Here is a 21757-nt window from a genome sequence, read left to right on the forward strand (position 1 = left end):
TTGCAGTGAGCCGAGATTGCACCACTATACTCCAGCCTGGGCGACAGAGTGAGACTCAGTCTCAAAAAAAAAAAAATAAAATAATAATAATAAAATAAAATAAATAAAAATAAAAATAAACTATGCTATAGTGATTCAGTAACCAAAATAGCATGGTTTCGGTATAAGACACAGACCAATGGACCAGAGTAGGGAACCCAGAAATAAGATTGTATATCTACAACCATCTGATCTTTGACAAACCTGACAAAACAAACAATGGGGAAAGGATTCCCTGGTAAATAAATGGTGCTGGGAGAACTGGCTAGCCATATGCAGAAAATTGAAATTGGGCCCCTTCCTTACACTATATACAAAAATCATCTCAAGATGGATTAAAGGCTTAAATATAAAACTCTAAACTATAAAAACCCTAGAAGAAATCCTAGGCAATACCATTCAGGACATAGGTACCAGCAATGATTTCATGAAGATGCCAAAAGCAATTGCAACAAAAGTAAAAATTGACAAAGTATCTATCTTACTAAATTAAAGAGCTGCTGCACAGCAAAAACAAACAAACAAACAAACCATCAGCAGAGTAAACAGACAACCTATAGAATGGGAGAAATGTTTGCAAACTATCCATCTGACAAAAGTCCAATATTTAGCATCTATAAGGAATTTAAACAAATTTACAAGAAAACACAACCCCATTAAAAAGTGGGCAAAGGACGTGAACAGACCCTTCTCAAAAGAAGACATGCATGTGGTCAACATTTGTGAAAAAAGCTCAACATCACTGATCATTAGAGAAATGCAAATCAGAACCACAATGAGATACCATGTCATACCAGTCAGAATGGTTATTATTAAAAAGTCAAAAAACAACAGATGCTGACAAGGCTGTGGAGAAAAAAGGAGCACTTTTACACTGTTGATGGGAGTGTAAATTAGTTCAATCATTGTGGAAGACAGTGTGGCGATTCCTCAAAGACCTAGAGCCAGAAATACCATTTGACCCAGCAATCCCATTACTTGTTATATACCCGAAGGACTATAAATCATTCTGTTATAAAGACACATGCATGCGTATGTTCATTGGAGCACTATTCACAATAGCAAAGATATGGAATCAACCTAAATGTCCATCAATGATAGTCTGGATAAAGAAAATATGGTACATACATATATTTTCTATGAATACTTTGCAGTGTAAAAAGGAACAAGATCATGTCCTTTGCAGGGACATGGATGGAGCTGGAGGCCATTATCCTTTAGCAAACTAATGCAGGAATAGAAAAGCAAATACCATGTATTCTCACTTATAAGTGGGAGCTAAATGATGAGAATGCGTGGACACAGGGAGGGGAACAACACACACTGGGGCCTGTCAGAGGTTGTGGTGTAGGAGGAGGGAGAGGATCAGGAAGAACAGCTAATGGATGCTAGGCTTAACACCTGGGTGATGGGATGATCTGTGCAGCGGATCACCATGGTCACCATGTGACCAAACATGGCACGTTTACCTATGTAACAAATCTGCACACACTGCACATGTATCCTTGAACTTTAAAGGTTGGAAATTAAAAAAAGAAAGAAAGAAAGAAAATGGTAAATGTGCTTTTAATAAGACTACAAGATCAACTTAGATTACTTTCTATCTGAATGGTACCAGTCCACTGTAGTTGCATTGACTTTGCCTGCTAGCCAGAGGCACTAATCAACAGTTACATGTTTTTAATATTTAAAAAGGATAGGAAATTAATTATAGATGCAGTTGTTACTAAAAATACTTCAAAATGTGAGATCCTGGGCAAATTTTAAAAAATCTTATTAAAAAATTGCTGTGCTTAAAAGTTTAGAAACAACTGATCTAGTTCATCCCTTCTGTTTTACAGATAAGGAAATTGAGGCTCAGAGAAGTTCCTGGGCTTATCCAGTGTCCCACAGGAAGTTAGTGAGTTCATTAAAGAAAAATACTTGTACCTATAGTAGTAGCAACCAATTTCTATAATCATATTTTTTAAAGAGTACATCATAGATATTGTTCATCTAATGTCTGCTTCCCTTTCCCTTTCCCGTGTATACCGATTTCCATCTAGATATCTGCTTGTTCCCCAGATTCCTTGTACTTTGGGCAAAGTTGATCCCAGTTGACAAGCTGGGTCTTGGTTACCTTGTACAAGTTGCTTGGTATACTTGTTGCCTATACCAGTAGAACTTTCTGTAGCAATGGAAATGTTCTAATCTATACTGTTCAGTACTGTAGCCACTAGCCACATGTGGCTTTTGAGTGCTTGAGTAAGGCTGGTGTGACTAATAAACTTAATTTTTAAATCGTATTTAATTTTAAATAGCTACATGTGGTTAGTGGTCACTTTATGAGATGTCATAACTTAAGACTATTGCCTCTTCCTATAAGCCCATGACCTAAGCAGTCCAGTCAGGCTGAATTCTGCTTGGAATTCTGTGGTGTAAGTAGTTTCCTGATGGATATGAACAAGGCAACATTTATTCCTTACTGCTATTAGCAGCTATCTTATGACTTGCTAAGTATTATACATAGAAGAGTAAAGAACCAGAAGCAAATCTGTGCTCCTACATTAGATCTAAGGCCATTAGTGAACCTTGGATTGACTAACTCTGAAGCCTTGCCTACCTTTGGACTTCCAATTACATGAGCTAATTTGTCACCTTTGATGTGTAAGCCAGTTGGAGTTGGATTTTCTGTCATTTCAACCAAGAATAACTAAGCAGATACAAAGGTACTGATAGGCTTCATGTTTTATATAAGGGTTTTGAGTTTCTGATGGGCATTGTCATGGACAAATTTTGTAATTGAAGGAGAGGGCTTTGTGGTAAAAGGTGATGTGAACGACCTTTAGTTCCACTCTGTTGCTTGCTTGCCAGGTAACTTGGACAAAATCACTTTTCTTCTTAGATCCCAAGGTTTTCATGGAGCTGGAGGCCATTATCCTTTAGCAAACTACATTTAAGTGAGGATTATGCTATTTTACAACTTTAAGAATAGGGCCAAGTGGGTTTATTCACACACCAGGCTTTATGTTACTTGCTGGGGAAAGAAAGGTGAATACAAAGTAAAATCTGGATACTAGTCTTCGGGTGCACTTAGTCCCTAAGAGGAGAGACTATAACAGATGTGCTCTGGATCTTGCCTGCTGTAGCTCCTTCAGTGGGAAGTGCCCCTACTAAACTGGTAAATACAGTCTGCTCTTGTCCCCAGGGCCTTGCTTGGACCATGAGTGAACTCCTGTCCCAAGGAAAACCAACACATTGACTGGCCAGTGATCCACTAGATATTTTTCTTCATGGTTTGAGAGCTCTGGAGCTGAGATGTCACATGGAGTCAGGGCTGGAAACAAAGTTGTTCAGGAACAGAGGCTCTAGTAACTATAGACAGTGGCACGTAGACAAGAGGAACAGATTTGCAGGGAGAAGGAGGGACCATTGAGAGAGGAAGGGGGACAAGGTAAAAGGTGTGGTAGAAAGAGGGAGAGAAAAAAGGAGGACAATGTATTTCTTGGGCCTTGAAGGGTGAGTAGGGCTTGCCAAGTGAAAGAGGATGAAGAATATTCTTGGTGTGAACAGAGTCACAGAGCTGGATGGTAGGTAGAGTAATACCTATAGTGGGATTAGTAGAAGATGCACAGTGGGGAGTCTGGAAAGGAGGCTAGAAAAAAAGAATAGGCTGTGGTGAGGTTTTGCAGAATTATCTATGGCTGCTGAGAACTCTGGATTGTGAAGAGTCATCCAAGGTTGTTACAAAAAGGAGACTTGTCATTAGTCATTAGAAAGGGGAGAAACTGGGGCATGGTCGGGAACCATTAAGACTAGAGATTCTGGAGAGAAAAATTATGCTTCAAAAGAAAAACTGTAGTACACCTGTTCTTAGCTGTCCTTGAGTTTTTTCTACGGTTTGGACTATATCCTAAATTCTTTGTGGGCTATGAGTCTCCAAATCAAAGCTTTCAAGTTTTTACTTTTAAAACTGGGAATTGCAATGCTCATTCTAGTATTTTATAGTACTTATAGTACTTATATTATAGTACCTTATAGTATACTGTTCCCTTATGCGGTGCTAAAACTGTAGAAGACAGTACTAACACCTTTGCCATGCAAGTCTTGGAACCCCAGCCGGGCCTGTATGAATATGCTTAGACAGTTGCAAAGCGGTTCCACTCCTCTTACCTTAGGGTCTACATCTATTCCCACTATGTCCCTGATAGCAGGAAGAAGTTAGAATGGTCTTTACCCTTTTTCCATCTTCATTAGCCAACACCTTAAGATTAAGATATTATAAAACCCAAAGGGAGGGATTGAAACCACCATTGCAAAATTGTAACTGAGACAGTGAAAGAGAGCTGACCTAACCAATACCATCTTGCCTCTAATCTCCAAGCTATCCTTGTTCATTCCTGGGAGTGGGCTGAACTAGCTTTGGGAGGAACTTAGTTTACAGTTTAAAAAAAAGGTGATAACAGCCCTTTCTCAAAACAAACCTCCTTCTTGCCTGAAGACTAGATTGCCTTTGTAGAACTAACAAGTTAGGCACAAGATTAAAAATTATGGTTTAGGAGTCATGCAACTGGAGCTACAGGATTCTGACCCTCCCTAAACTGCTCATAAGATCAGTGCTTGAGATATTTTGCAGACACTGCACTTGATGGATCAGCTGGCACCACACAGATTGATAAACTGGCTTATCTGATCTTGTGGCCTCCACCCAGGAACTGACTTGGCAAGAGGACAGCTTCATTTCCCTATGGTTTCATCTCAGACCCAACCAATCAGCACTCTTGACTCACTAGTCCCTTACCCACCACATTATCCTTAAAATCTCTGATCCCTGAATGCTCAGGGAGACTGATTTGAGTAATAATAAGACTCTGGTCCCTCCCATTCCCATCCCCCTACCCCAAAGACTAGAGATGCTGGAAGACCTGACTAAGAGCAACAGCAGCTGGAATAAAGAGGAAATAATAGATGAACAATACATTTCAGAACTAGAATTGACATAGTTCCATGGCAGATCTGATATGGGACTTAGGCAGAGAAGGATTAACTAATGAGAGTAATTTGGTTTCTAGCTTAGCAACTGTGTGGTGCTGATGTTCTTGAGTGAAAAAAAAAAAAAAAAAAAGTCCAAGGGTGAGAAGTACTATTAATTCCGGTTGTGATTATGTGTTGATTTGAGTTTCATAGGGGACATTCAGGTTATGACATCTAGTGGGCAATTGGAAAGAGAAGTATAGACCCATAGGAGGGGTGGTGAGAGTTATACATCTGAATCTTGTCGAGCTATGGGAAATCAATGAGATTATTGAGTAGGTGGACGATGATTGAATTACCTGAAGTAATCATTGTCCTAGAATACCAGAGCATAAGCTGGAAGATACAGAAAACTCAGGCGTAGGGGAGGGTGTTTGAGAAGTAAATCTGATAAAGATTTTGAAAGCCTTGAACAAGACCTAGAAGAAAAGTATCTGAAAGTGTCTTAGTCTGTTTTCTGTTGGTTATAACTGAATACTTGAAACTGGTTAATTTATTATGAAAAGGAATTTATTTCTTACAGTTATGGAGTATAAGAAGTCCAAGGTCGAGGGGCTGCATCTAGCGAGGGCCTTCTTGCCAGTGGGGACTCTTTGCAGAGTCCCTAAGCTGCATGGGACATCACATGCAGAGGGAGCTGAGTATATTAGCTCAGGTCTCTCTCTTCCTCTTCTTCTAAAGCCACCAGTCCCGATCCCATGATAACCCAATTAATCCATTAATGGATTAATCCATTCATGAGGGCAGAACCCTCCTGATCCAATCACCTCTTAAAGGCTTCACCTCTCAATACTGCCACATTGGGAATTAAGTTTCACCATATGTTTTGGAAAGGGACAAATACTCAAACCATAGCAGGAAGTAAGAAGAAAGGGATGATTACTTTCAAGGAACAAAGGAATGCACCTATTTCCCTTAGCAGGTCTGTTTCCCTTTTCTTTATAAAAAAAAAAGAAAAACAAACCTAATTCTGACAGTTATTTGGAATCAGACTGTCAGCCCCTTTTGCATTTAATCTTTATATCATAAGAATGTATTGAAAGAGAGAAGTTCAATTTACTGAATTAATGTACAGTATACTCAGGAACCTGAGAATCAGCTCCACGTGGGATTTTTTTTTTTTTTTTTTTTTTTTTTTTTTTGAGACGGAGTCTCGCTCTGTCGCCCAGGCTGGAGTACAGTGGCCGGATCTCAGCTCACTGCAAGCTCCGTCTCCCAGGTTCACGCCATTCTCCTGCCTCAGCCTCCCGAGTAGCTGGGACTACAGGCGCCCGCCACCTCGCCCGGCTAGTTTTCTGTATTTTAGTAGAGACAGGGTTTCACCGTGTTAGCCAGGATGGTCTCGATCTCCTGACCTTGTGATCCGCCCGTCTCGGCCTCCCAAAGTGCTGGGATTACAGGCTTGAGCCACCGCGCCCGGCCTGTGGGATGTTTTATGTCTTCATTCCCACTTCTCTCTTCCTGAGATTCTGAGGCTATTGTCTGTGAATGATATGGTTTGGCTTTGTGTTCCCACCCAAATCTCATTTTGAATTGTAATTGCCATGTGTTGAGGGAGGGAGGTGATTGGATCATGGGGGCAGTTACTCCCATTCTGTTCTTGTGATAACGAGTGAGTTTTCACAAGATTTGATGATTCTGTAAGTGGAAGTTCCTCTGTCGTTCTTTTCTCTCCTGCCGCCTTGTGAAGAAGGTGCCTGCTTCCCCTTTGCCTTCCACTATGATGTAAGTTTCCTGAGGCCTCCCCAGCCTACAAAACTGAGTCAATTAAACTTCTTTCCTTTATAAATTACCCCATGTCAGGGAAGTTCTTTATAGCAGTGTGAAAATGGACCAATACAAGGCTGACGCAGTGGCTCATGCACAAGATTACAGATCCCAGCACTTTGGGAGACTGAGGTGGGCAGATGGCTTGAGGACAGGAGCTCAAGACCAGCCTGGCCGACATGACAAAACCCTGCCTGTACTAAAAATACAAAAACTAGCCTGGCATGATGCCGGGCACTTGTAATCCCAGCTACTCAGGAGGCTGAGGCACAGGAATCACTTGAACTCTGGAGGCGGAGGTTGCAGTGAGCTGAGATTGCACCATTGCACTCCAGCCTGAGCAACAGCGTGAGACTTGGTTTCAAAACTAACTAACTAACTAACTATAAACAAACAAACAGATGAATACAGTGAAGTTAAGCTTCAGGTCTTCAGAGCCCAGGAAGGGAAGGCTTCCAGGAAGGGAGGGCTCGAGCCAGTCAAGTAGCTCTTCCATTTTCATCCCTCTGGTTAGCATATGCCGGGTTTATTTAGTTGAGTAATGAAGCATTTTGGGTGACTTGGTGTTTTACCCGTGTCTTTAAGGTTTATGTAGTTTTTCCTTTGTTAGAGACCCTTTCATGGTCACTATGTGGAATTGTCCGTGCCTACAAGTTCATCCTACTGTCATTGATTCCTCTTTGGATCACTCTAAATAATTCCCATTCTCCTTAGAGAATCCTCAACTAGGTTTTTTAAGTCATACAGCAACATGCCAAGGGAAATCTTTGCCTGACTAATAGACTTGAAGTAATGATGGCTATAACCTGTTGAGATTTTTAAAAAGCTATTGAAGAGTCTAGCCGAGCCTATTGGCTAAAAACTGGGTTGTGTGGCTCTGAATGGGGAGAGGGAACTGACAGCTCCCCTACTCTGACTATAGAATGTCCGCCATTAAGGACAGATCTTGTTTAACATTTTACAATTGAAAACTGTCCCTGGTTTTCAGATAATGCTTAAAACAAACAAAAATGAAACAAAACAAAACAAAAGAACAACAACAAAAACCCCACCCAGCTCCAAACATTAAGAAATGAATGTGCCACCCCATTTCTTTAAGTGGAACCAGCCGTCCACACTTCATACCTTTTGTCTAGTCCCTGAACGAAAGCTCAGCTGCACTGTGAAGTCCCACATCTCTGCTCCTCAGCTAGCTGACCCCCATGTGGCCACTCCCCTTAGCTCTGACAAGGCCTGTTTCAGAGCAACTTTGGTACCTGCTTCTGCACTTTAGACTACTGCACCCATGACTCTGCAGTTCACCCAGGCCTCATTGCAACTTTTCTTCCAGGTATGAATATGCTCTTTGGGCCCACCGTGGTGCAGTGGGGCCAGGAGCCAAACCTGTCTGACTAGCTCTGTTCACTTCTCTATCAGGGAAGAGGGATCCAACAAAATGTGGCAGCACTCTTAGTAGGACAAAAAAAGTACTAAACAAGAGCTTTTGCCAGTCATTCTTACCTCTTAGTGCTTCATTTTCCTTATTTGTACGAAACCTTCATAATAAATACTTGTCTTGGTTACTTCACAGGTTCTTACATAAATCAAATAATTCTTGCATAGATCAAGTGAGGTAATGGAAGGGAAAGCATCTGAAAAAGAGAAAAGCATAGCATTTCATTATGGGCATTTTCCAAACCATTTTTTGAAGCCTATTACCTCTTGAACTAGCAAGTGTCAAATGAATCTTCCTGCAGAGGTTCTTAGACCACATGGTGTCAGTAATGAGCTTTAATGACTCTCTGGCTCCCCTTGCCCACCAGGGGCCTCTTCCCTGCCTCTCCAACCTTTGCTCTTGCATCTGCCCATTCAGACCTCAGGGCCAGCCTAACCAGGCTCCGTATTGTTCCTGAGCACTCCCTTTTCTCCTCTGCCCTTATGTGTCTGTGATTTTTGAATGCCACCTAGTTCCCCATCTCCTGTGAAAAGGCCTCCCATTCTTCAAATGTCAACTGTCATTTTAGATGTGTATTAGGTATCTCTCACTGTGTAACAAAGAGCCACAAATTTAGTGCTTCAAACAACACAGTTATTATCTCACAGTTTCTATAGGTCAGGAATCTGGATAGGGCCCTTCTGGGTCCTCTGCTTCAGGGTTCCTCACAAGGCTGTAGTCAAGGTGTCGATTTTCTGAAGGCAGACTGGGGAAAGATCTGCTTCCAGGGTTTTGTGATTATTGGCCGGATTCAGTTCCTTGTGGGCTCTTGGACTGATGACCTCATCTCCTTGCTGCCTCATCTGCTTGCTCCATGGGCCTCTCTATGTGGCCACGTGCTTTATCAGATCCAGAGAGTCAGCTGGCAAGATGAAAGTCACAGTCTTATGGAAGCTAATCATGGAAGTGACAGGCCATCATCTCTGCAATATTCTGTTGGTTAGAAGCAAGTCCTAGGTCACGCCCACACTCAGGTGGGGGTGACCATACAGAGCATGAAGACCAGGAGGGTAGGGGATTATTGGGGACCATAGTAGAGTCTACTTGTCACAGATGGTTCCTCTATCAGCCTTTACTTATTTCTTTCAACCAAATGTGTGATCTTTTCCTTTTGTGAGTCTTCTTTCTAACAACGTATTTTTTCCAGTTTATAATTCGTGGCTGGTGTTTTTACAGTTGACTCAAAATTTTTGTTCTCATGTAACTGTTTTTGCTCATCTTTAATCATCCACTTGCAACCCCACAGCAGTCTTGTATTTAGCAACTGTTGTGCAGAAGGAGCTCCTTCCTTCCATCCTTTGAAACTAAAGGAGGACCAAACCAGTCACTTTCTTGTTTAATTCCTGAGTATTTTGCTCCACAATAGCCATATAGCATCCATTATAAAACCTTCACATTTGCCAATTTGACATCAACAGCAGTGACTCATTCATGTCTATATAACCTGGCTGGAGTGGTCAGTGTTAGCCTGATATATATACTTAGAGCTGAAGCTTGTTACCTTATAAAAGAGAAGCAATTTTCCATCAAAGATGTGTCAAACATTAGCTGTTTCTGAATGGTGCATTGTTGTGTTTCCTAGGGGCCTTCATGGATCTCAGAAATGATGCTATCTGTAAAAATGAATTTATTCTCCTTTAAACTATCTAGTTTCTTTTCCCTTGTAATATTCACTTGATAATCCTACAATTTTCAGGTCACACCAAATGATTTGAAAAAGAGGACTGTCTCGTGGGGAAGTCGCATTTTAATTATTTCCCTTTTGCCAAACAGTGGACTGGATATCATTATTTCTGCCGGAGATGTTCAAGAGAGTGAAATACTGAATGTGCTTTAAGAGACTTGGAACATAAGAGAGATATGATATGTATTTCATATATGTGGGCTTGCAGACCCAACTTGACTCATCTAGTCTAGCTTCCTATGCTTTGAGGCCAGTCTCTACTTAACTTGCTCAGATAGCTTAACACCTTTTTTATTTTTTGTAGTTTTAATGGATAGCTAGCTATTCCTTAGAAGACAGGTAAAGAAACACCCATTGGACTGTAGTAAACACCATATTTCTAGTGTTGACATGATCACATCACAGTAAGATGGGAAGCTTGGCCTCTTTAAGAAAAATTCAGATGGAAGTCAACTTAAACTTTGAGGAATCATTCATCTGTTGAGTAAGATGCAGAATTAGTAAGTTAAAGCCAGCTTGAGATGGAAGCACATAAGTGTATGTACCTACATTTTGGGTCTTTGGGGAGCCATGAGACTAAAAGTCAATTAAAACTTCAGTAGAGAAATTTAAAAGTGGTTTCTCCTGGGCAAGGGAAAGATTTGGAGCAGAGAGTGCTCAGGGAAAAGCAGGAGAGTGTTGAAGATGTAATTAATACAGTTAATAGCTGGGAATGGGAATCAGTGCAAAACCGCATTTGAGAAGACCCTGTGAGGGACTCCAGTTTGGGCCTGAAAGCCACAGTATCCAAGGCTCAGGTCCAACTCAGGAATCTGAAGCCACTGCATGGCCAACTTAAAGAGGAGAGTGACCAAATCCTGCCAAAATGTGTACCACCTTTCTCAGTCTCTTACCAATCTGTAAATTAGAACAGTGAAGGGAAATTGGGTAGTGAAAGGATGTTTTTCCCCTCTTATTCTTTGGGTATCAGCTTCCTTTTCATTCCTTTATTCATCTTATTGCTCTAATATGTTAAGGCTTTTTCCCCCCAAGTCTCTGCCCAGTTATCTACTCTCAGATGATGTTATCATAGAATTAATATACCCAGCCTCTACCCTAACATGTAGAACCATATCCCCGGCTTGGGCAGAGGACCTCATTATGCTTACATTGCATTTGAAATGTGTTCAAAATAGAGTTGATTGACTCTTGCGGTATCTGTCACTCAGGCATATCTCTTAGGAATTATGTTTTCTTTTCCATTTTCACTCCCATCAATGCTGTTTGGATTCTGAAGGTAGTGTGGCAGCGTGGAAAGGGGATGAGGTGCTGGCATCCGTGAGATTTAGGTTCAAATCCTGCCCCAGACACTTCCGAGCTGGTCACCATGGGCAAGCATGTTATTTGAGATATGTGAGCCTTTGGAGATACGATCCCTTATCTCTAAAACCAGCATGATAATCCCTGCCTACCACATGGGACTGTTGGAGAATATTAAATGTGGCATGTATGTAAACCACCTAACACAGTGCCAAGTGCAGGCGACAGGCTCAATGACAAGCTACCAATGGTTAGTTTGAATGCATTGAGCACATTGCGTGGCATATTCAAGGCCATTGTTTTGGGATGTCATTTGCTTTCAAGCCTCCCCTGGCGTTGTGGAACATAGAGCTCTGCACATAGTGAGTCTTCTCTACCTTCCCTAGCACTTTCAGCAGATGTGTTTGGCTTGATGTTTCAGAGGAAACAAAAACTGACCCTTTGTGATCCCCTGCAGCTTACAGCCACTAGATTTACAAATGGCTTATGTCTAATCTCCTCCCCTCCTGCATTTATTTTTATACAATGAAGTTGGTGTTTCTCTGTCCTTCTGCCAGAGTTAACCCTTCCCCTGGGTTCTGGATCACATCCCTTCCTGTCCAGGGACCCCTCCCTTTCCTAATTGTGCCCACTTCAGCCACGCCTTCTTTACTGGTTCCTTCCCATCAGCAATTAACCATGTCCAGGCCTCCCTTATCTTACAAAAATAAAATATTAAAAGCCATGTCATGATTTCTGTCCTCCCCCTATAGCTTCCACCCTGTATTATTCCAATCCTCCACAGCCAGACTTCCTGAGCTTCTTCCACACCCTCATTCCCACAGTCTGCCTCCTACTCAGTTTCCCAGGCACAGCATTCTGACTTCACTTTTCCTTCATTCAAATTAGTCTCACTAGGGCCACCTGTGACCTTGTCACTAAGGCCACACTGCTGACTACACTTTCCCTATTGAAATGCTTTCCTTCTTTGTCTTCTCTGATTCCATATTAGCCTGATTTTTCTCCTACCTCTGACCACACCTGAGTTTCCTTTGCAAACTTTTCTACTTTTGCTTTTCCTAAATGTTGGTGTTCTCCACTATTCTGTCCTAGGTTCTCCTTCCCCTCTAATTCTGAACAATCTCCCAGGGAAAGAGTCTACTCATTCATTTGCTGTCTGTACACAGGTGACTCCCTCATTTCTATTTCCAACCCGGACCTTTCTTTGAAGTGCCAGATCTAATATCTGACACCTTAAACTAAAAACTGACTGAATTTATGTCCTCTCTTGGTTGCACTGAGATACTCTTCCTGTGATGGCTCCTCATCAATCTATAGTGGTGGCTCACACACCTTAGTGTGCACTGGAATCACCTGGAAGGCTCGTGAAACTACAGAGTACTGGCTCCCACCCCCAGAGGCTCCAAGTCTGTAGGTCATGGATGATGCCTTTTATTTTGCATTTTGAAGAGCTCACAGGTCATGCCTATGCTGCTGATAAGGAAGCTCTGTTATAAGGAAATCAGGCAGTCTTTCCCACACCCTACTCTACCTCATATACCTCCCCACTTCCCCCCTAGCATCTAAATATTATAATTTTGCCAGTTTTGACTTCTAAATACCTCTGTAGCCAGGACCTTCCATTCTCTTGGCCACTAGTCTGATTTAGTGCAGTAACCTACTAACTGGCCTCTTGCCTCCAGTCTCAGTTTTCCTAAATCTGTTCCCTGTTCAGAAACCTGTCTAAGCTTCTCAGTACTTTAATCATGTCAGCCTTTTGCCACCATTCTCCTATAGCTCCCCATTGCCTTTGTGATAATCCAAACTGCATAATGTTTACCTGGCCTCTGCCTATCTACATAGTACCTTCTCTTGTTCCTCCTTATTCTGCACAACATACACCAGGCACACAGAAAAATACCAGCAATTTATATATATAACAGTTACTGAGTGCTTACTGTGTTTTAGCCCCTGTGGCACTTTAGGCCAGGCACGGTGGCTCATGCCTGTAATCCCAGCACTTTGGAAGGTCAAGGCAGGTGGATCACCTAAGGTCAGGAGTTCAAGACTAGCCTGACCAACATGGTGAAACCCTGTCTCTACTAAAAAATACAAAAATTAACCGGGCGTGGTGGCAGGTGCCTGTAATCCCAGCTACTCGGGAGGCTGAGGCAGGAGAATCACTTGAACCTGGGAGGCAGAATTTGCAGTGAGCCAAGATTACACACTTGCACTCCCGCCTGGGTGACAGCGTGAGACTCCGTCTCGAAAACAGAAAACAAAAACAAAACTCACTCCAAGAGACAACAACAACAACAACAACAACAAAAACATTAATAGTATCTAACAGTTTTTAAAAAATGTACTTGTGCCAGGGCACTACATGTAAACATAACTCATATAAACTATTTCTGGTGTGCAAAGGAGGAAATTCAGAGACAAAGAGTAATTGTTCAGAGCCACATAGCTCAAGCTCATAGGATCTAGGTTTGAATTTAAATCTTGTGACTCCGGAGCTCATGCTATCTGTCGTGCCTATGGATGGAAGCAGTGAAATTATATAAGGAGAGCTGTTTATCATTAGGCAACTTCTAAAATTTAAAACCCCTCACTGTCTATAACTGAATTATAAAATTTTCCACAACCCTCCCACTCTGGTTGGAACCCATGCACATGCACCCATCTTTCTTCCAGATCCCATCATACCTTGGTGGGAAGAGCTTGGCTTGGAGTCAAACTGGGTTCTGATGCCCCTCTACTAACCATCTCCTTGGATGAACCCTGGGATAAGTTACTTTACTTCTTTGAATTGCTGGTTGCTTTTCATTAAAACTCAGGATATTAACAAGCAGTGGGTTTCTGAAAGAAAAAAAAAACAAAACCCTAGGATAATAATACTTTCCTCATGGGGTTGCTGAGACAAATGAATGTGAGTACCTACTTCTCTCCATCCTTGTACCTTAATGAGATAGTACCTTATCCGACAGTGCCTTAATGGAACATTGGGTACTGTTGTAATGGCTTCCTTACCATCTCCCAGCTTGTGTTTACACTGTCCTCCTCCCCTGTTCTTACCTCATCACTGCTCCCCATCTATGCTCTACACTGCCACCTGAAAAAGATTTCTAAGATACAAATCCTAGGGACTTTCCATTATAGTTATGGTGGGCTATTATTCAGATACACCCTCCCACTGAAACAACTGAAAATATTTGGATTAAAAAAAAATCTCAAAGCATTAAAGAACTGATGGGCACTACCAGGTTAAAATTGGAATTGATAAGACATTGTAGATTTGACCACCAGTTGTCAGGGACAGAAATAAGGTCCAGAATCCTTGTAAGAAGCTGGAACCCCAAAGACCTACACCATCAGGGTAGACCTGAAACAGCAGCTCTCACATGGAAATGCAGCCCAGTTTCAAGCTGACTGGGTCAATCAAAGAATCTGAAGTCTTGAATTGGTTTAAGGACTGGTAGTGCCTCTGGGTATCTGGCAAAATCAAGTGGAAATTCTTTCAAAAGAAAGGTTTCTTCAACCTAGGTCTCAGATTATTCAGTGACTAGCACATAAATATAACCAGGCATCCAAGGAAATCGTACTTCAAAGACAAGAACCATAAGAAACCACAAACAACAGAAGCAGCCCTTCAAAAACATCATCAGGTACTAGAATCATCACAGTCTAAAAAATGTCTGTTTGAAATCAGACTTCAAAGACAAGAACCATAAGAAACCACAAACAACAGAAGTAGCCCTTCAAAAATATCATCAGATGCTAGAATCACCACAGTCTAAAAAATGTCTATTTCCTCTGTTTAAAGAAATAAAAGATAACTTTGAAGGTAACTCTGAGTTGTGACATAGCAAATTGGAAAAGAAACCAAAAAAACCTTCTAGAAATAAACATTAAATGAACGAAATTAAAAACTTAGTGAATGAGGAAAAGTATATGTTTGATTAAATATTTTGAAGAGAAAAAGTCAGTGGATAGATTTAGCAGCAGATTGGATAAAGTGGAAGAGAAAGTTAGCAAACTGGAAGACAGTAAGAAAAAAATTATCCAGACTATTGCATGGAGAGACAAATAGAAAATGCAGAGGAGAGAGCAAGAGACCTAGAGAACAAGGTTTAAATAAGTTGAATTAGAGTTCTAGAAGGAGATGAGACAAAAAATGGGCAAAGGTGAAATTTGAAGACAATGGCTGAGATTTTCCATAGCAGCTGAGATATCATTAAGCAGACCAGTGATTGCAAGTATAATTTTTTTAAAAAAATACAAATTTAGATACACCAGGAGGAAATACTGAAAACCAAAAGCAAAGAGAAAAAAGCAGAAAAAAAAAGGAGAAAAAAAAAAGATTGTCTTCAAAGGAGCACTAGACTGACCAGGATAACCTTTTCTCATTAAATATAATTTAACCATTTCTCATTAAATATAATTCTGATCATATTATTCTCAGAATTTTCAATGGTTTTCCATTGCTAAAATATAAAATAGATACTCTTCAGAATGTCATATGAGGCCTTTCATGGTCTGGTCCCTGCACCTCGTTTATACACACAAAGCTTTCCTCCTACTCAGTTTACTCTTGCTTGTGTGCTTTTGCACACTCTCTTCTCCCTTTCTAGAATGCTCCCTAGTCCCATCCACCTAGCCATTTCCTACTCAGCCCTTCCATTCTCAACTCAGGGTTTAGCTGCTCTGTCAAACTGCGGGGCTCCCATCCCATTGCCCTTAGCACACTGCTTGCCAGCAGTCACGAACATTGTGTGCTTTCAAAATTTGTTTGCATTTTTGCCTCCCTTCCAACATAGGAGCTCCCTGAGGACAGAGCTTGATACTCCATCGATATTCAGGATACTCACTGGGTTGACTCCAGCATTTCAGGAAGTCCCATGCCATTTAAATAATATCTTGATACGTTTTCATGGCTCTTTTCATAGTGCCCCAGTTCTTGCTAATGTGGAGAACAGGTCAGCACCGTCAGCACCAGCATCCTGCATGCTGTCATTGACTGGCTTCCCCTCTTCACTACCCCTCTTTCCTCAGTGAAGCTGGAATAGCAATACCCACTTTACCCATAGTATAAGTTGTAAGTTGAAAGAGGTAATATAGGCAAGCATGCTGTGAAAATTCTTTGGCATCATACATTTTCACTAGCTCTATATCAGAGTGAAATTTGCTTAGGCCTAGGGATTTTGTGAAGAAAGGAGCTTATTGGTGTTCCTGAAGACTGTCCCTCCCAAGTCTTTGCCTTGACAGGAGCTAGATGTGGGGTCCTAGAATGATCCTAAGCACTCGTTATGCCCAGCAAGCGTGCAGCATCACAAATGATTATTCACAGTGTATGTTGCCTTGCCCCTGTGAGGACTTGTGTTTTCATTTCTACATTTCACTGGAGAGAGGGGGGCCCATAAGATAAGTTTTCCGTGTGGGTTTTGAGAGATCCAGAAGGGACATATTTTCATTTACAAATATATATTGCATTCTTTTCATTGAATTCTCTTTGGAAATTGTAAATTTCTGTGGCCCTTCATTCAGAGATTGAATAAGCTTGGATTTGTCAGCTTTGGACTTAAATCACTGCCACTATCTTAATTTGGGTTCTGATTGTGTCTCACCTAGATTCTAACCTTAGCTTTCTAAGATCTCTGCTACCATTGTCTCTTCATTCCAGAGTGCTACCAAATTCATAGCCCTAAAATACATGTGTGGTATATAACTCTCAAGAGAATAATTGCCCTGGCTTTTATAATGCTTTATAGGATAGTGTCCTAGCTTGTCAGTTTCATCGTCTGGGCCTGTATGTTAGAAAGTATATTCTGTAGAGAATAGCATTAAATCCTGAAATATCAATAACTTAAGAAAGAAGTTAATTTCTATCTCACGTAGAAGAAGATCAGAGACAGGCAGGCCAGGGCTTGTAGGATAGCTCCATTCTGTTGCGCTGCTCTGCAGAGTAGAAAACACCCTTGACCTGTGGCCTCTGGGAGCAGGATGAGTGTTCAAGGTCCAGCTATCAAATCCATATTCCAGGCCGCAGGATTGAGAAGATAGTGAAGGCTGGGCCTCTGCCCTGTAAGGGTATTCCTGAAAGTCACTAACAACACACTTTCCCCAGGATCTTGTTGCCTAAAATGTAGACATGCAGGGAAGTGGCTGAGGGATGTGGCCTTTTAACTAGGTGGCAGTATGCCCAGCTAAAAATTGGAATTCTTTTTACTAGGAAAGAAGAGGCTGGATAATTGGGCAGTTAACTAGTCCCTCCCATAGGGCCATTCTACCAGCCTTATTTCCCCTCTATTCTAGTCCTTCCCCACGCAGCATTGTGTCCCCCAACCTGTTAGTAGCTACCATAAATCTTTTACTGGGCCTTTACCATGGCAGGCCCGCTCATAGATCTAGGCCTTTCACAAGTTCTGGCCTTTGTTTGGAGCGGCCTTCAAGTTCCTTATTTCTCTTTGAAACATCTATATCTATGTATCCTTCAAGCCTCAACTTACTTCCTCAGTGAGTTTTCTTCATTAACAGTGATAGAACATTATCCCTTACTTTTGCGTATAGCAGTGTGGTGCACTGAAAGAGTTTCATGGATTTAGTGGTTGCACAGATCTGCATTTGAATATCCTCTCTCCAGGTTGGGCTGGAAAGTTTCTCAGCATATAAATTGTATGTAAAGCAACAGCCCAGGTGTATCTTCTGAGTTCCAGACCTTCATTTTGAATTGCTTACTCAGTTTCTTCACTTAAAAGTCTCATATGTGACCTCTCAAATAGAACCACCTCCGAAACAGAATTACTGATCTTTACCCCTTCTTCTCGTCTTTCCTGTGCCATAAGTGATGCCACTACCAACCAAGTTTCTGGTGTCAGAAAGCTGGAAATAATCCTTGACCTCTTGATAATCCTTAAGCTCTTATATGTAATTATCACCAAGACTATTCAGTTCTAAAATATATCTTAATTCTGTCTCCAGTGCCTGCATCACAGCTCCATCCTCTCATGTCTTGACTATTGCAGTAGCTTTTAACTGGTCTGCCTACACCGACTGTTAGCCTGCTCTTGTCTTGCCCTGGTCAATGTTGCTCTCTTGCACAGAATCCTTAACCATCTTGCCGTTGTACTTAAATTCTGGCTTTTTGTATTCTGCAAGGCCCACACCTGACTTGGCACCCATCTGCCTCTCATTCTCATCTCTAGCCATGCCCATTCTTGCTGACTGTGCTCCAGCCATGCCTCATGGTCTTTGTTCTGGTTCTTGATTGTGTGAGGAACTTCCTGCCTTTGCCCTTTCCTGTGTGCCATTCCTATCCTGGGTCTCTCATTCTCTTCTTCACTCCTGTATACACTGTCCTTATGTCTCAATTTAAATTCTCTCCCTGATCTCTAATCTAAATCATATGTCCTTTCCCGCTTCTTTTTGGGATTATTCTTTCCTTGTTAGCATTTATCACGGTTTTTATTTTTATTTTTATTTTTTGAGACAGAGTTTCACTGTGTCGCCAGGACTGTAGTGCAGTAGCATGATCCTGACTCACTGCAGCCTCTACTTCCTGGGCTTAAGTGATTGTCCCACCTCAACCTCCCAGGTAGCTGGGACCACAGATGTACACCATCACACCTGGCGAATTTTTTTTTGTATTTTTTGCAGAGACAGGGTTTTGCCATGTTGCCCAGGCTGATCTTGAACTCCTGGGTTGAAGTGATCCTTCCACTTCAGCCTCCCAAAGTGCTGGGATTACAGGTGTGAGCCAACATGCCCACCGTATAATTTTATATTTATTGAGTGATTATTTATATAATATTCCCACGTTAGTCTATAGGGCTGGGATCAAATTTCTTTTAACACTGGATCTTTAGTGCCCAGTGTTTAATAAATACACATGGAATAAATGAATAATAAGTGATCTTATGATTAAACAATGTAGTAGAGTCTCATTAAATTGACGACTTTGCTAATTTTTTTTTTTTTTTTTTTTGAGACAGGTTATTGCTTTTTTACCCAGGCTGGAGTGCAGTGGTGCAATCTCATCTTACTGCAGCCTTGAATTCCCAGGCTAAGGTGATCTTCCCACCTCAGCCTCCTGAGTAGCTGGGACATATAGGCAAGCGCTGCCATGCCCAACTAAATTTTATATTTTTAGTAGAGATAGGGTTTCGCCTTGTTGCCCAGGCTGGTCTTGAACTCCAAGGCTCTAGTCATCCTTCTGCCTTGGCCTCCCAAAGCATTGGGATTACAGGCATGAGCCACCCTAGACCAGCTGACAACTTTACTATTCAGTGTGACAAGACATGGTTGATGGAAATGTATTAAGGTGATTCACCTTTTCATCCTGACATTGTGTTTCTTTATATCCATTGACCATTATCTGTGATTCTCACCTGTAAGGCTTTAAAGCTTGGTTTAATTTATTAGAATGTAACTTATTCTGAACAAAGCCTCATTTCTGCCAGGATACCCTTCTGAATATAGAACCTGAAAAGGTCATGTTCAGTCTGATAGGAAATCATGATTGGGCCCACTTCTATAGCTTGCCTTCTCTCTTTAGATGTAATTTGGTATAACATTTTGAACAGTCGACTTGCTGTTGTTGGGATGGAATTTGAGATAACAGTCATTTGAAGTTGGAGCCATCAGTGATCATCACAGAAAGTTGTTTGCCCAGGATTTAGGCTGCCTTGGAAACACAGTCCTCTCACTGCAATGTCTTGATTGCTAGCATTTGAGACCAAACTAGTGTCAAATATCTAAGTAGAGGATACTTATTCATGGTAATTCCACACTTTGATGTTTTTCCTCAATTACCTTGTTCTGCAGAGCACGTTGGTGACGTATGTTATGGAACAAACAGATCAACAACCTGTGTGGTTTTTTTTCTCTCTACAATTATAAAAAATATTGTTCTAAAAGCATCTGATGATTTTGGAATCCTGAATTATAGGTTTAAAAGAAAAGATGAACCTTGCTGATGTCCTCTTTCACTGATAGGGCAATTTACAATAGGAAAGTTTGTGTTTGCTTTTACTTTTTGGAAAACAATGAGGATTCTGCATTCAGAGGGCACTTCAGTAGGTAGATTTCAGCATAGATGGAAAAGCAAACAGTTGATCATTCTCAAACCCCAGTAGGTCAGATCATGTCAGTGTTTCCAGAGTACGCCCAGAATGGTAAAAGTTGGCTTTAAGTTGAGTTTTTGCTAAAAGGCAGCCAGTCCTGAAAAGGATTGATTTATTTATTTTGGCCTTGGCGACATCTAAATGATGATAAGTGCAAGTTTCTCTTAGCTCTCTGGAGAGGCTCCCACGTAAATTGGTTGTGACCTCTAGAATCCAGAATCTCTAACATAGTTGGATATGAATATTTTGTGGGGAAATCTAATTAACAAGTAAAGATTCAAAATTTTAAATGTTTAGAAGTGTGTAATTTGCTACTTTTGTTCATGAGTGTTTTTAATACTTCTGGTAGAGAGCCTAACTGCCTCTTTCCTCGGGAGATGTGGTTTCAGTTTCTTGGGTGAATGTGCATTTTATAAGTTTTTTAAGAAAGGAAATTAAACATTAAAAGACTTTAAGTACTTTACTCTTTACATAATATCACTAAGAAAAAGCCAGGAAAATCAGGGTTGGGTTTTTAAATTTATTTATTTAATAAATATAATCTATTTTCCACCATTTTGTTTGTTATGGCTGGTGCCAAAGTACTTTTAAAAGTTAACATTTATTATGATTTTGTTTTATTTCAGCAGATGTGCATAATAAATTAACCTATCTCTATTCTTCATTTTGGGCTGGGGCAGCATTTAACATCCAGGTTTTTGGCATTCTGACACACAGGCTATTTAGTTTAATTCAGCATAGTTTGATGTTCTCCACTTGTATGATATTTATGATAGTATGTGAATAATGTTAAGTAGATAAAACGTGGTCTGCTGAGGCTGAATGCTCAGTATGAGTATAATACAAGTATGTGACAGGTCCACTGGGGGCCTGGGGTTCTTCTGTAAAGTGAGTAGTTTGGGGTAACTGGTATCCAAGCATCCTTCTAGATTGAATTTTAAAATCCCACTAATTGATATGCGTCTAGTTGATGCCTCCTCTTCTCTCTTTGTCTTTTTAATGTAGGAAGAGAGGATGGTGATGCACCGGTTACAAGAGATGAGACCACCTGCATTTCACAAGACACAAGAGCTTTACCGGAGAAATCCCTGCAAAGATCAGCAAAGGTCATTGCCTACAGATTTTCTCCACATGTCCAAATGGCTTTCACCTGAGCTACTTGTTGAAGATCTTGTGTGATTCAGTCAGGACTGTATTTGTTCATTTAATCAGAAAAGTTAGAGCAGAGAATCATAAAAAGTGAATTAAAAAAAAAAACTTTAAACATATAAATATGAATCCATCTGCCTGCCTTTGGATAAGGGGTCAGGGCCTTTTCTTTGAGTGTGGGTGTGTTGACTGGAGTTCTATGTTATCTTTCTTGCTTAAACCACACTTGTAACG

At 41.0% G+C, this 21757-nt stretch overlaps 1 protein-coding gene across 1 annotated transcript in view; it reads left to right on the plus strand.

Annotated features, from left to right (window-relative positions):
• LOC105518845 (DIS3-like exonuclease 2) overlaps window positions 1-21757 on the plus strand; it is a 405890-nt gene that overhangs the window by 163248 nt on the left and 220885 nt on the right. Inside the window, exon 7 of the mRNA XM_011952002.1 lies at window positions 21380-21480. Coding sequence (XP_011807392.1) covers window positions 21380-21480 — 101 coding nt within the window. The remainder of the gene's footprint in view (window positions 1-21379; window positions 21481-21757) is intronic.

The sequence above is a fragment of the Colobus angolensis genome, unplaced genomic scaffold, assembly GCF_000951035.1.
Source record: "Colobus angolensis palliatus isolate OR3802 unplaced genomic scaffold, Cang.pa_1.0 Scaffold33, whole genome shotgun sequence".
NCBI lineage: Eukaryota > Metazoa > Chordata > Mammalia > Primates > Cercopithecidae > Colobus > Colobus angolensis.